The sequence below is a fragment of the Leguminivora glycinivorella genome, chromosome 10, assembly GCF_023078275.1.
Source record: "Leguminivora glycinivorella isolate SPB_JAAS2020 chromosome 10, LegGlyc_1.1, whole genome shotgun sequence".
Taxonomy (NCBI): domain Eukaryota; kingdom Metazoa; phylum Arthropoda; class Insecta; order Lepidoptera; family Tortricidae; genus Leguminivora; species Leguminivora glycinivorella.
In genome coordinates this window covers 6,674,111-6,687,581 of record NC_062980.1, presented here as the reverse complement: position 1 = coordinate 6,687,581, position 13,471 = coordinate 6,674,111, and the positions used below count along the sequence as shown (strand labels likewise).

The 13,471-nt window shown below is 40.9% G+C and overlaps 1 protein-coding gene across 1 annotated transcript; it reads left to right on the top strand.

Moving 5' to 3' along the window:
• The first annotated feature begins 2,861 nt into the window (after positions 1 to 2,861).
• LOC125230232 (tRNA (uracil-5-)-methyltransferase homolog A) lies at positions 2,862 to 12,781 on the top strand. The gene is made up of 12 exons (XM_048135326.1): positions 2,862 to 3,067; positions 3,447 to 3,597; positions 4,244 to 4,416; positions 4,729 to 4,898; positions 5,249 to 5,399; positions 5,840 to 5,977; positions 6,494 to 6,609; positions 7,477 to 7,585; positions 8,521 to 8,643; positions 10,193 to 10,385; positions 10,631 to 10,851; positions 12,383 to 12,781. Exons 1-12 carry the CDS (start codon positions 2,948 to 2,950, stop codon positions 12,617 to 12,619), a joined length of 1,902 nt encoding a protein of 633 aa, XP_047991283.1. The 5' UTR covers positions 2,862 to 2,947; the 3' UTR covers positions 12,620 to 12,781.
• The last annotated feature ends 690 nt before the right edge of the window (positions 12,782 to 13,471 follow it).

Sequence of the window (13,471 nt, the reverse complement as noted above, 5' to 3'; positions counted from 1 at the left end):
TTTATGATAGATATCATGTTGACAATCAATCTCCTGACCGTCTCGCTCATACAAATCCTATCCTATATTTGAATGAGTGCGACCGAAACAGTTGAGTATTATTGAAGATTTTTGAATGTCTAAAATCTTATTGGTAGTTGTCGAAAACCCGCTTTTTCCATAAAGTGTTGGCGCGACGTCAAGTGGGTGATAGGCGTACGAGCAAGTACGCGTTGGATGGTCGACTACTATGCGCAGCGGTTTTTACGCGTACTTACGGTGACACACAATCGAAGAAGGTCGTCGAGCCATAAGTACGCGCATACCTGCTCGTATCGTACGTTTATCACCCACTTCAGGCTGCGTTTCGATCGGTGTTTAGCGACAATGATTATCAGCTCGGCTTCATGGCTTTACGAACCTTAGCTCGGACCATCGAATATGAAACTTATAAACTTCTTTATACACAAGGGTATAAAGAAGTTTATAACCAGGTGCTCCATGACACCATTGCACCAATCTGTCGCCAGCACCGCTACACTTCAACGGCCAAGTCACACAACATCCATACTAATATTATAAATGGGAAAGTGTGTGTGTCTGTTTGTTTGTCCATCTTTCACGGCAAAACGGGGCGACGTATTGACGTGATTTTTGAAGTGGAGATAGTTGAAGGGATGGAAAGTGACATAGGCTACTTTTTGTCTCTTTTTATATCCCCCCACTTCCTTAGAATGGAGGATGGAAGTTTGTGGAGAGATTTTCGAATTTAACGCGAGCGAAGCCGCGGGCAAAGGCTAGTTAACTATAATAATAAAGAAATCGCAGTAAGGAACTTTATGTAGATTTCATTACTTTTTAGAGATAAACAAGCAACTCCATCGAGACGGCTATTTTTTACAGAATGTTTTTGGTGGGATATACATAGGCATAGGTATATAACACTAACAAGGTATCTATTGTCTTAGTCCGTTTTCACATTATCCGATCCGATATCGGATGTCGGAAGGATTTAAATGGAAAAAATCCAAGATAGCGCCTGTAATGTATGGGGTATCAGTCCTACATCCGATATCGGATCGGATAATGTGAAAACGCATTTAGTCTCATTAATTATTACTTATGTCAGAGTTTCACTAATTATTTCCTTTTATTCATTTATTATCTCAGTTTAGGTTTATACGAGTACCAAACGAGTAGTACCTATACGAGTAGAAAATATATTACCAAAACAATACAAACTATCATTAATTTATTATAAAAACGTAATCCAAAGTGCCACACCTGGCGGCCTAACTATCCGCGTTGTGTCCAAGACGAAGCCTGACCGACGAAGCTAGCAAGTCTCTCTACATGTTAGCTGAAATACTGTCAAACCATTAACTGTGATTACTCAGATTATTATAAGCAAAATGATCTTCGAATGAACTTTCTGGACAATTGAGAATTGAGATGCATGGGCGCAGTCGAAACCAGCTCGCCCCTTCAGCCGTGTCCCGTTGAAAATCGGAAAGATTCTTTTCCTTAGCACATTTAATGTTTACAAATTGGATTCGCCTTCTGTCACCTAAACTGGTAATTTTATGTATGAGGTCATTGGTCATACAAATATTAATTTATACAGTTATTAATTCTGTATCTCTACTCGCATTGCTGCTGCGATCACTGAGGTATATGTACTGTACATATACCTCAATGGCTGCGATTCTAAAATATTTAATATCCATATAATATTATGAATATTCAATAAATCATACAATGACATTTGTGATGTGACATGGATGTCAGATGTCACATCTGTTGGCACAATGATTGCGTTTTGTTGAACGTATTTGAGCTCAACATATAGGTTTATTATCACTAAGTATATTATATTAATGAACAACGAAACGGATGTGACATTTTCCTAGTCCACCAACGTCATCTAGTCATTTTATTTGGCAATAATTAGACAACATGCGAACAAACTTAGCCAGCAAAGCGATCACAACTACGTCGAGGCCGACCAAAAAATATAATTTGTAAAAATTGTGTTTTGAGCCAATTTTGATATTAAAATAAAGTTTTTTGATAGTTATTCATAGTATAATATAAAAACAAGTAAAAATATGTGTGAAAATATGTTTTTTTCCACTCCCGGGTTACGAAACAACGCCATCTAGTTTTAAAGCAAAAACTAAGCTTTTTTCAGGGGTACGCAATTTTGTATGGGCTATATCAGTCTACGATACGACCGATACGACCTTCAAATCTTCAAGAAAAGAGCGTACACCCATCTTAAAGGCCGGCAACGCACCTCCAACACCTCTGGTGTTTCGGGTGTCCATGGGCGACGGTGATCGCTTACCATCAGGCGACCTGTCTGCTCGTTTGCCTCCTATCCCATAAAAAAAAAAAAAAAATAGTATTAAATGGTCCTTGGTGTGCACGGAACAAAACATCCAGAGAGCCAGATTTCGATCGGACGTCCGTGCGCTCAAGGCCACGTCCGCGTCCGTCGACCGATAGTTTGCACGGTTATGTGTATTTCCATTGTCCAGATTCCCGTCCGCGGTCGATTTACGACGGACGTCCGCGTAGTGTGTTCCTAGCTTTAATCGACCGCGACCACCTTTGTACAACTCGGGTATTCCCCTATAGGGTTACCATTACTCGAAACAGCAGAATCGTTTTCCCAACTGTTGTCAATATTGTCATTAGAATTTTTTTTGAAATTTGTTATCATAAATTATTACATTTTATTTTACTAATGAAATAACCAAACAAACGTTGCCTTTTTCATTATTGGGTAAATTTTAGGTACTGCTGAGACGAACAATCATGGATCACTTGTATCGAAAAAAAAAACGAGACGTCAAACGTCGAATGTCAAAACAACGAGGGATAACATAACCTATAAAATATTAGGTATGAACTGAATCCTTATGTTTTGTTGTTAAGTGTATAAAAATTTGTAAAAAACGTAATAATGGGTGACGGAGAAGAAACCGAAGTTCGTGAAGAATATGCGTATTTAGACCGTGGTGGCTTTTCGTCGGAGAAATTTAAAATTGAGCTACGGGGACTGCCAAAGTTTTACGGTATAGCGGTAAGTAAAACTTTACCTTCGTTATTGGTTACTTTTCTTGCTAGATATTATTTTAATCTTTAACAAACAGAAACTTTCACTAACGATACTTCAATTTGTTTAGATCAAAGAAAAAAATGGAAAGCAGCAGATGCAGCAAAAAGTGCCTCTGAGAGCATACATTTTTAAATTATTTCCTTGGACATAAAAAAAATCATATTATTAGAATATAAAATTATAAGGGCATGAAAAATATACTTTGAATCTAAGCTTGGGATACAATCCACTCTCTGAATTGTATCTGCTGCAAATTGAGTTTTTGTTGGTGTGGCATTTTGGACGATTCCTGGCAATCCTATTTAAATGTAGTGTGTTCAACAACTATGTCAAACTATTTTAGGAGCTGAAAAAGCTAATGAACCAGAAACTATCGCTGAACACAAGCAAAATAAAGCGGCCCAAGAACGGGAGCCATTGGTTGTTTGCCTGCTTCCAGAATGATAAGGATCGGAACAAAGCTATTGAGGCATTGAATGGATACTCCTGGAAAGGTAAATTATTTCTTTATTTAATTAAATCTTTGATATTTCACATACAAAGTTATTTTATCTTGTTAGTTATGAAATTGATTTTGAATTTTTCTTCTATGAACCCCTATTGGTTAAGAACTTCTCTAGCCGTTTCCCTCTTGCTTGATACTCTTTGCCATTCCTTCCTGTTTCATTCTGCCATCTGGCTAGCGGATGGCCCCTCTTTCTCGAGCCCAGTGGCCCTTTTCATTTGATCATGTTTCTCATTCACAGAAAGGTAAATAAATAGAAATAAAAAAATAAAGGTACAGTTGCCATTAGTTCTAATACATCTACGCACTCGAATAAAAATAGCATACTTTTATGCTCATGATTTATTAGAGTTATGTTGAACAACTGATGATACTAGATATCTATGGACCATTTGAATATTAAACATACATATTACGGCAGTTCTGGGGCAACCTGCCAAATTCAACACCGGGACAGACGACGCAATGAAGCCTCGATGTTACATCGTCACCTAGATTTAGTTAAACTCTTGTTTTGTTGTTTCCTTTTTTCTTACTTTTGTGTTTGTATTCCGTAGGCATGTTTAGTTTCACAGTGTTTTGGTTTTTACTGTTAAGCTGATGTGTAATAGATTTGAAATAAATAAATATTTCAGGTAAAACACTTATAGCAGAAATAGCAAAACCGGCCCCAGATCCACTGGTCAGAAAAAGAAAGCAAGAAGAAGAAGGAACTGGCCCTGATAAGAAAAAGAAGGAGGATGTCAGTCAGGAACAGAGGATCAAAGATGCTACCACTCCTTATTGGAATATACCCTATGAAGAGCAGGTTAGTATTCATTTTAAAAATTGCAGTGTATTAGTTACTTAGTGCCTTATCCGATCCAATACATATTAGATGTAGGAAGGATTTCAAAGGCAAAAATCAAAGATGGCTTAAATGTATGGGTTATCGGTCCTACATCCGATATCAGATCGGATAATGTGAAAATGCACTATTAGTCTGTCATACTTACTTACAAACTGTTGTGGCATAATTTAAGAATCCATCATTTCAACATTCCCTTTCCTATTTTTCCATGGTAATCGGTAACCAATCTTTCATTCTATTTAAATAGTAAATTTGCACTTGTATTTACAGTTGAAATTAAAAGAGAAAGAAATAAAGCACTTGCTTATGAAATTTGACAATGAGAGATGGAGGCTGGACAGAGACAACCGCGGGGCTCTCGAAGCAAGGCGCAAACTTTACAATGGACTCAGCTTTGAACTGAGGCCCATAGAGAGGTCACCTGTCACGGAAGGATATAGGTAAGCCTTTTAGTAGGTACTTATAGCCGCGCCTTCACAGAGCGAACGTTGTTGCGAGGCAATGTCCTGGTGTGGCAAACGGCCAATGAAGACGCACATCGATCGAGGTAGGTTGCTCGGTAAATATTTCTGATTTCGGCCGAGGAAAACACGTGCGCTGCCTCGTCCGAGGCATGTCTTCCCGTATGCCGTGCTAGAACATTGCCTTGCGACGCTTTTCGCTATTAGTGCGGTTTTATTCATATTAAACAGTAATCAATTAAAGCAATTGTACTGGCTCCTAAAATGGGACATATGTAACACAAATAACCAATAAAAAAAACCACTATTATTTTAATGTAACTCCACAGGAACAAATGTGAGTTCACAGTGGGCATAGACGAGGAGACCAGCCTGCCCACAGTTGGGTTTAGGCTGGGCAGCTACGCGACTGGCACTGTAGCTGTCGGCCCCATACAGTCGCTCATACACATCTCGGATAAAACTAAGAATGCTGTTTCGGTGAGTATATTTTTTATACGTATGCATTGTTAATTTGGCAGATCCACACAGAGCGAGCAGCGTCGCGAGGCAATGTCCTAGCGCCGCAAAGTGCTAATGTAGATGTGCCTCAGTCGAGGCAGTGCGCGCTTGCCTCGGCCGAGCAACGTGCCTCGTCAGATTAACGTCTAAATTGGGCATTTGCCGCGCGAGGACATGGTCACGGGATAAGGTCGTTCTTAGTGAACCCGCCTATTGATGTAAACTTTATTGCCAAATAATAAGATATAGCTTATAGTGAGCATAGATAATGTGTTGGCAGTCAAAGAAATCCAAAGTATTTCCAAAAGGGATAGAGCACATGAAACTGCTCAAGTGTCTGTGCCACTCTTAACAATTAAGTTGTTGGAAGACAACGATATCGTCATATTTTACTGATATAACCTGTTTATATTCAACAGATCTTCCAAGAATTCGTACGCAAATCCGAGCTGCAACCATTTTCGCCCGCAGATTATTCTGGCCACTGGCGTTACCTCACCGTTCGGCACTCTATGTATACGGGGGACTTAATGCTGATCGTAGCGTTGCATCCACAGGTTCGTATGTTTTATTGTACAGCGCTCATTAATAGCACTCTAGCGTTATCTCTTCGGCGCTTTATGTATACAGGGGACTTATTCTAGACCTTATTTTTCTTAGGTAATAGGCTAATTGCTCAGTGCGATAAGGGTTTCCTTTGTATTTTCACGGAAACGTTCGTATTAGTCATGCTAGTTCAGTCAATGTCAGTACATCTTGTACTGAGACTGACTGAAATAGCATGACACGTTCGTAGGTTTCCGTAACAATACGAAGGCAAATCTTTTCGCACAACATCTGTACGCAACTATGTCAAAAATCGAAATGGCCATTTGTACAATACACGCGCGAAGAGGGAATTCGTAGCTTGTGTCGATTTAAAACGCTTCCATCGGTAGTATTTTCATTGGTCACCACTTGTCTCGAATTCTTTCTTTTCCGCACTTGTAGCGTATTGTAATATTATCTCCAAAACTATGATAAGTAGAGAATATTAAAAGATAATCAAAATACACATTACATGTATGTTGTAGGAGTTGACGACCGAACAGAAGGAGAAGATACAGAAAGAACTAGTGGAGCACTTCAGTTCGGAAGAGGCGGCGGCTTGCGGGATCAAGTCGCTGTACATTGACTACATTACTAAAAGGTATGCAAATCCAATAATATTTCCTATTGCAGCAATAGCTGGGTCCACACTGACCAAGCAAGCAAGCAGCCTCGCGAAACAATGCCTCGAGCGCAAAACTTCCGTGCTTGCCTCGCCCGAGCCAATTTACTCGGCAAGATGGCGGCTCTCAGACAACTGACCAACAAAAGTTCTGAACATATTCCTGTGGCACGTTATTCGTGGTTTTCGCATTTTCTTTTGGGTAAGGATTACAAAGAAAATAAAATTTACGACTCACTGCAATAAATATGTGTCCTTGTCCATTAAAAATGATGTTCTGGACACAAATATGACATGACAGGCTATGCTGTTGTGATAAAAAAAATTGTCAAATAGTAGCTAGTAATTAGTCCTGTAGACCTAAGTTATATTCTAGTTCTTATTTTTTTTGTCATGATATTTTCATGCAATAAGGTACATAGGGGCAAATCTCGACCGGGGGGCAATTGTAACTAAATCCATTGTTTCCATTATTACACTATGATGTTGAGTTCTACATGTATCCCCTGAGCACGCCTACTATATATAACCGGTGGACACTCTATTTAATAATGTAAACATTGTAAAACATGGAAAAAATGGACCAGTTACATTTGCCCCCCAGTCGAGATTTGCCTCTATGTACCTTTAAGTTTTTATCTATCTTTCTATGCTCAATGAACTAATAAGAACTGCGACGTGGCCGCCGGCGGCTTGTACGATATCTTGTATATGCTCGTGAGGCTGGTCCACACATGGGCAAGGAACGCGTGACTTCCAATTTAGACTTGCCTCCGCCGAGGCATTATAATTGCCTCGCGACGTGCTCGGTATGGATCCGCCTAATTTAAACTTTTGTTGTGTTAGGCGAGTGGGGGAGGAGGCGAGTAGGCCGCTACACCTGTGGGGCGACACACACATAGTGGACACCATTTTGGGCAGACAGTTCAGGATATCACCGGAAGCCTTCTTCCAGGTACTATAGTGTAGACGGCACAGAGAACCTCCTATAGAGTGGCAGTCTTGTATATTTGGTTCGCGATACGAGTCACCAGTGTTTGGGGTGCGAGGAGCGGGCGGGGAATGTGTTAAGCGCGCTGTGATTGGCCGTTTCAAGGACGGCGGGCAGTCGCGCCAGATGAAAAGGGACAGAAGTATGACTGTCCCTCTACTGACGCGTAAGTGGCCAATGTAAGTTGACCTATGCCGGCTCTGAATAAATTATAAATATGACTTATTTGTGGAATGTAATGCCGTCTGTTTTTAAATTTGAGCTTCTTGTTACCTTTCCACACCATTTCACACTACAGGTGGACATCTTTAAGGCATCAAAATACCCTTTTCCAATTTTTTTGTGCGAAAAACACGCGCTGCTTTCGGGTCTGTTACTTGGTCGATACTGATCGGGCACGGCGAGCGCCCGCGCTTATATCAGTGCAAATACTAGGAAGGCTGGCCACCGCGAGTCGTCTTGTAATAGATGTCTATAGGGGTTGGTCTGTGGTAGACGGTTAACTAAAACTTGGCGCTCAAAAAAGGGACGAATATCAAATTTTCTATGAGAATTATACTTTCGCCTTACATTTTCATGGCAGTTCTAACATTAAGGTTTAGGAAGTCTCATTTTTATGAAGACAATTGGCCGGTGAGCCAGTGAGCCAGCCAGTAGTGCCAAGTTTCGGCTGACCGTCTATGTCTTTATTTGCAGATTTTGCTTGATTTTGGTAAATAGAAGTATCTTTTCGCTAATAGTAAATGAAAGGTAACACCTTTAATAATGTCATTAAGAAGATTAGACTAAAAATAAAGTCTTGTGCCACCAGTGTCACTTATGACAAGGAAAAGTTAATTCTCCACTAAGCATAATATTTTAGACAAGTTTTCTAACCAAATATTTATTATTGTAAATAGATAAACACAGCGGGTGCGGAAATTCTATACCAAAGTGCTATAGATATGAGTCAAGTAAGCAGTGACTCCACTGTCGTCGACATATGCTGTGGCACCGGCACCATCGGACTTTGCTTCGCGAAGGTAAGTTCACCAAGTCTCAATAATTAATTAAGTATACTTACCAAAACTTCAAAAATAACATACATACCTATATCTACACCCACGCCTGTATCCCTAAAAGGGGTAGGTAGAGCATGTGAACCTGGTGAAGTTTTAGTGCTACTCTCAATTAACTGGTTAAAAGAAACCGAAATGATAACATTGCAGTGGCAGGTTATCTAAGCCCATCGCCCAAGTCACAATTGAACCCAAATGCCACAGTCGATGTCTACGAGACCCACGGGAGGAATGGCGGTTGGGAAATTCTAAGTACAGCACCTGGGCTGGGCACACACATAGACCACGTGACCCCCGACTACAAGCTACAAATTGGATCCGCCCTTTTAGTCCGTTGCTTCTGGAAAGTTATGTATGAAAATGTTGGCATAATTAATGGAAGATTTTTTTTGATTGGGATATGTACATTACAGGCCGAAGTTATTTTTCATCAACCCTCCCCATCCCTCCCCCCCTGCGTCACCCCTCTTCCCCCTCTTAAATAGCCGAAAATGCGGTTTTTCGCGATTTCTCACAAAACCGTTGTAGATACAGAAAAAGCGTGTAGGAAAAAAGTAATCCTTGATAAATTTACTACAAATCGTTCATTGACACTTTGGTTCTAGCACTTATAGGTTTCGCGTGATCCATCACGAAAGTTGGTCCTTTACTGCAATTTTCTTTAGTGAATGTTAAGTTTTCTCCCAAATTGCTTACGAAATCTGTTTGATATTACTAAAATATTATAAACTGAAATTGAATTTCAGGGGGAAAAATCACTACCATGGGTGGGACTTGAACTCACGGCTACTGGATTGATACTCCAGGGCTCTACCAACAGCTACCAAAAGCTCATCCCCAGTCATAGATACACTATATAGATCAATGGTACTCCTAGCGACTACTACCGTGAAAATATTACGTCTTAAATAGTTACTGGAATTCCAAGACATATTGGAAATTCCACCCATGGTAGTGATTTTTCCCCCTTAATTTTATTTTAGTCATGAGTTACAATATTTTAGTTATATCAAACAAATTTCGACAATTTCGTATGCATTTTGGGCGAAAACTTAACATTCACTAAAGAAGATTGCAGCAAAGGACCAACTTTCGTGACGGATCACGCGTAAACTATAAGTGCTAGAACCAAAGTGTTAATGAATGATTTGTAGTAAATTTATTAAGGATTACTTCGTTCCTACGCGCTTTTTCTGTATCTTCAACAGTTTTGTCAGAAATTGAGAAAAACCGCATTTTCGGCACTTTAAGGGAGGGTAGAAGGGTGACGCAGAGGAGGGAGGAGTGGGGAGGGTTGATGAAAAATAACTTCGGTCTATAACGTACATATTTCAATTTAAAAAAACCTTCCATTAATTATGCCGTAATTTTAGCTAATTTCCCCCTGCTATTTGGATTTGGGGCAATTATTTCAAGCACTGTTTAGATTTTAGTTTTTCATTTTTATAGTAGATAAAATATCCAAAATTATCCCATACAGAATTTACACAATCATAAAATTTTCAAATTTCAGCACTGCGGCCAAGTTTTAGGCGTGGAGCTTATACCAGAGGCGGTGCGAGACGCACGCGCCAACGCCACGGCAAACGGCATAGACAACGCGCAGTTCTACGCCGGACGTGCCGAAGATACGCTGCCCTCTGTCCTGCAGCGCGCCGCCACTGATGACGTCATCGCTATCGTCGACCCACCTAGAGCTGGCTTACGTTAGTATATTATACTGTTACGGCTCGGCCACGATATTGGTCTAAGCGTGACAGCGGTGAACATATAACGAATAAAAGACTGACAAATTATCGTCCGACGAACTGGCTTTTAAAGTTTGTTCCGAATGTTCCGTACCTCAAAAGGGAAAAAACGGGACCCTTGTCCGTATGTGTTCTCCGTCGTCATAGGCCATTTTTTTCCTATATTTTAACCTCATCAGTCATCACCCCCGTTCTCCTTGCAGACATGCGAGCAGTGACCCAGCTACGCAACACGAAGTCCGTGAAGCGGCTCGTGTACATATCGTGCAGCCCCGCGTCGGCCGTGAAGAACTTCGCGGACCTGTCGCGGCCCTCGTCCAAGACGCTCCGCGGAGCCCCGTTCCTGCCCGTGCGGGCGGTCCCTGTGGACATGTTCCCGCACACCAGACATGTCGAGCTCGCTGTCTTGTTCGAGAGGGAACAGGTACTTAAAATATCTGTAAGTCTTTAATACGTAGGGTGAGAATAAATTCAAAAGTGGAAAATTACTGCCTTGGATAAGACCAACTCACGACCTCTGCGTCAATACTCTAGCACTCTCGCTATTTGAGACACCAAGACTTCAACCAAGTCAGCAAAATTTTCCACCAAACAAGTCAACGGGGGCTTATGGCGGCAACCGGAGTTCGGAGTGCCCGTGGACATGTTCCCGCACACCAGACATGTCGCTAGCTGTCTTGTTCGAGAGGGAACAGGTACTCGTCAGATATATTTGACGACCGGCCTGGCCTAGCTTGTAGTGACCCTGCCTGCTAAGCCGCGGTGCCGGGTTCGAATCCCGGTAAGGGCATTTATTTCTGTGATGAACACAGATATTTTATTCCTGTCTTATGTGTATTTATCAGTGGCGGCTGGTGAAAATTTCTGCTGGGCAACTCCAAAGCAAAAAGAAACTACCTTAACATTAAGTACTTTACTAGTAATCAATTTAAGGCAAGCCGGTGGGAATCGGCTTGTATGGACTAGCCGCTGCTGATAAGTATGTATCTATCTATATAGCACAAGCGCGGATCCAGCTTCGTGCCCAGGGGGGAGGGGTCACGTGGTAAAGGCCCAGGCCCCAGAGAGGGGGGGGGGGGTCACGTGGTCTATTTGTATGGCCAGGCTCGGGGGGGGGGGGGGGGGCATGACCCCCCTGGATCCGCGCATGCGCTAGCACCCATAGTGCAAGGTTTGCTTAGTTTGAGGCTAGTTTGATCTGTGTAAGGTGTCCCCCTAATATTAATTTATTTATTTTTATACCACAAACAAGTATACGGCTCACCTGATGCCAAGCAGTCACCATAGCCTATTGACGCTTGCAACTCCTGGCCCTATAGCCGAATGGCATTTTTACGACGCAAAACGAAAACGAAACGCCGCAAAAGGTAGTCTTGCTCTGTCGCGCCAATACGCAAGAGCGGTAGGGATAGATATCTACGAGCGTTTCGTGAGTGTTTGTGCCATTCGGCTACGCACCCAGATGTGTCACTTGCGCGTTGCCCTTTAGAAATCTGTACACCCCTTTTTTTGAACTTACTGCATAGACCGGAAAAAGTTGTGTCATAATTATAAATGGGCTTTCCCATGGCCACAGACTAGCCTTCAGGCGTAGCCTACGATGGAGCTCGCTTGCCCAGAAGGTGCTTGTTCAGCCTTGCACTGAGGGAAAATACAACCAGTTTTCATGTTCGTTCAACAAGTTTTTTGGTTAAAATAGCGCCTACGTGCTCTTTGGTTCAAACAACAAGCTACTTGTCATTTGAATCGGCAATATATTTGAATCAACAAGTCGATTTTATAAAAACTACCTGACACATATTGTTTTAAACATACGTTTGGCTGATTCAAACGGATAAACCGCAACAAGTCGAACTTGTTAAATTCACAATGCAAATTTCTCTCAGTGTGATATGGAGGTTGCTGGGTTATACGTTATAGCATCTATATTTTTTAAATAAACTTTTTTTAAACAGATTCCTGAAGACCAACAAGAAAAAATGGAAACAAATGAAGAAGAATCTGCAGCTCACGAAGGGACCCAACAAAAGGAAGCTGACGAAAAAGAAGGAACTGATAAAAAAGAGGAAACTGATAAAAAAGAGGAAGCTGACGAAAAAGAGGGAACTGATAAAAAAGAGGCAACTGATACAGGAATTGAAGACGAGGAAAAAGTAGACATAAAAATAGCAACTAGTGAAGAGGCGACATAAATAAGGAAAATAATTAGACGGAAATGCGGAGTTGAATACATAAATCACTTTTCAGTACAGATAGTGGTTTTTTTACGCACTAGTAAACAAAAGCAAAAAAGCAAACAAGCAAGAGTAAACAGGTATCTCATAGGTAAGCGTGCTCCACCGTAGACCGCATCATCACTTACCATCAGGTGTGATCGTGGTCAAACGTCTACCTATCGATACTAAAAAAAAAAAAAAAAAAAAAACTAGTGCGAGAAGTGGTTCATTATATGTCAGGTCGAAACTTCGGAGGCTCATCTGTACTGAAAAACGTCGTACGATACACGTGCGAAAAGGAAATTCGTAACTTGTGTCGATTTAAGACACTCCCTTCGGTCGTGTTTTAATTTATCGCCACTCGTTTCAGACTTCCTTTTTTACGCATTTGTATCGTATGTACTATTTCAGTATAGATGGTGCTTTTTCAGCACTAGTGCGAGAAGTGGTTCATTATATCGAAACTTCGGATAGCCATCTATACTGAAAAACGTCGTACGATACTCGTACGAAAAGGAAATTCGAACTTCCTTTTTTACACACTTGTATATGTACTATTTTATTGGGTTTTAAATAGTGGGACTATTTAAAAGTATTATATTAAAAAATAAACTTAACTTATCAGTAATATCAGTGACAAGATTTGCTTGACTAATCTATTCAATCTAAACAAAAAGTGGTAACATCGTAGTGTCGTCCCGTTTTCTCACACACATTGATGAAAGGGATGGCACTACAATGTTGTCACTTTTTAATTTCTACTCTTTTTGGTCAGACTGTAGATATCATAAACGAGCCGAGAATCGAATTCGGATTACTATTCGGCTT

What these genes read in the sequence shown, in the direction of transcription:
- LOC125230232 (XM_048135326.1), top strand. Translation starts at nt 2,948, where the DNA reads ATGGGTGACGGAGAAGAAACCGAAGTTCGTGAAGAATATGCGTATTTA. An exon ending in ATTGACTACATTACTAAAAG is followed by an intron (nt 6,610 to 7,476) that starts GTATGCAAATCC and finishes TTGTTGTGTTAG; the next exon opens with GCGAGTGGGGGAGGAGGCGA. An exon ending in CCCACCTAGAGCTGGCTTAC is followed by an intron (nt 10,386 to 10,630) that starts GTTAGTATATTA and finishes TTCTCCTTGCAG; the next exon opens with ACATGCGAGCAGTGACCCAG.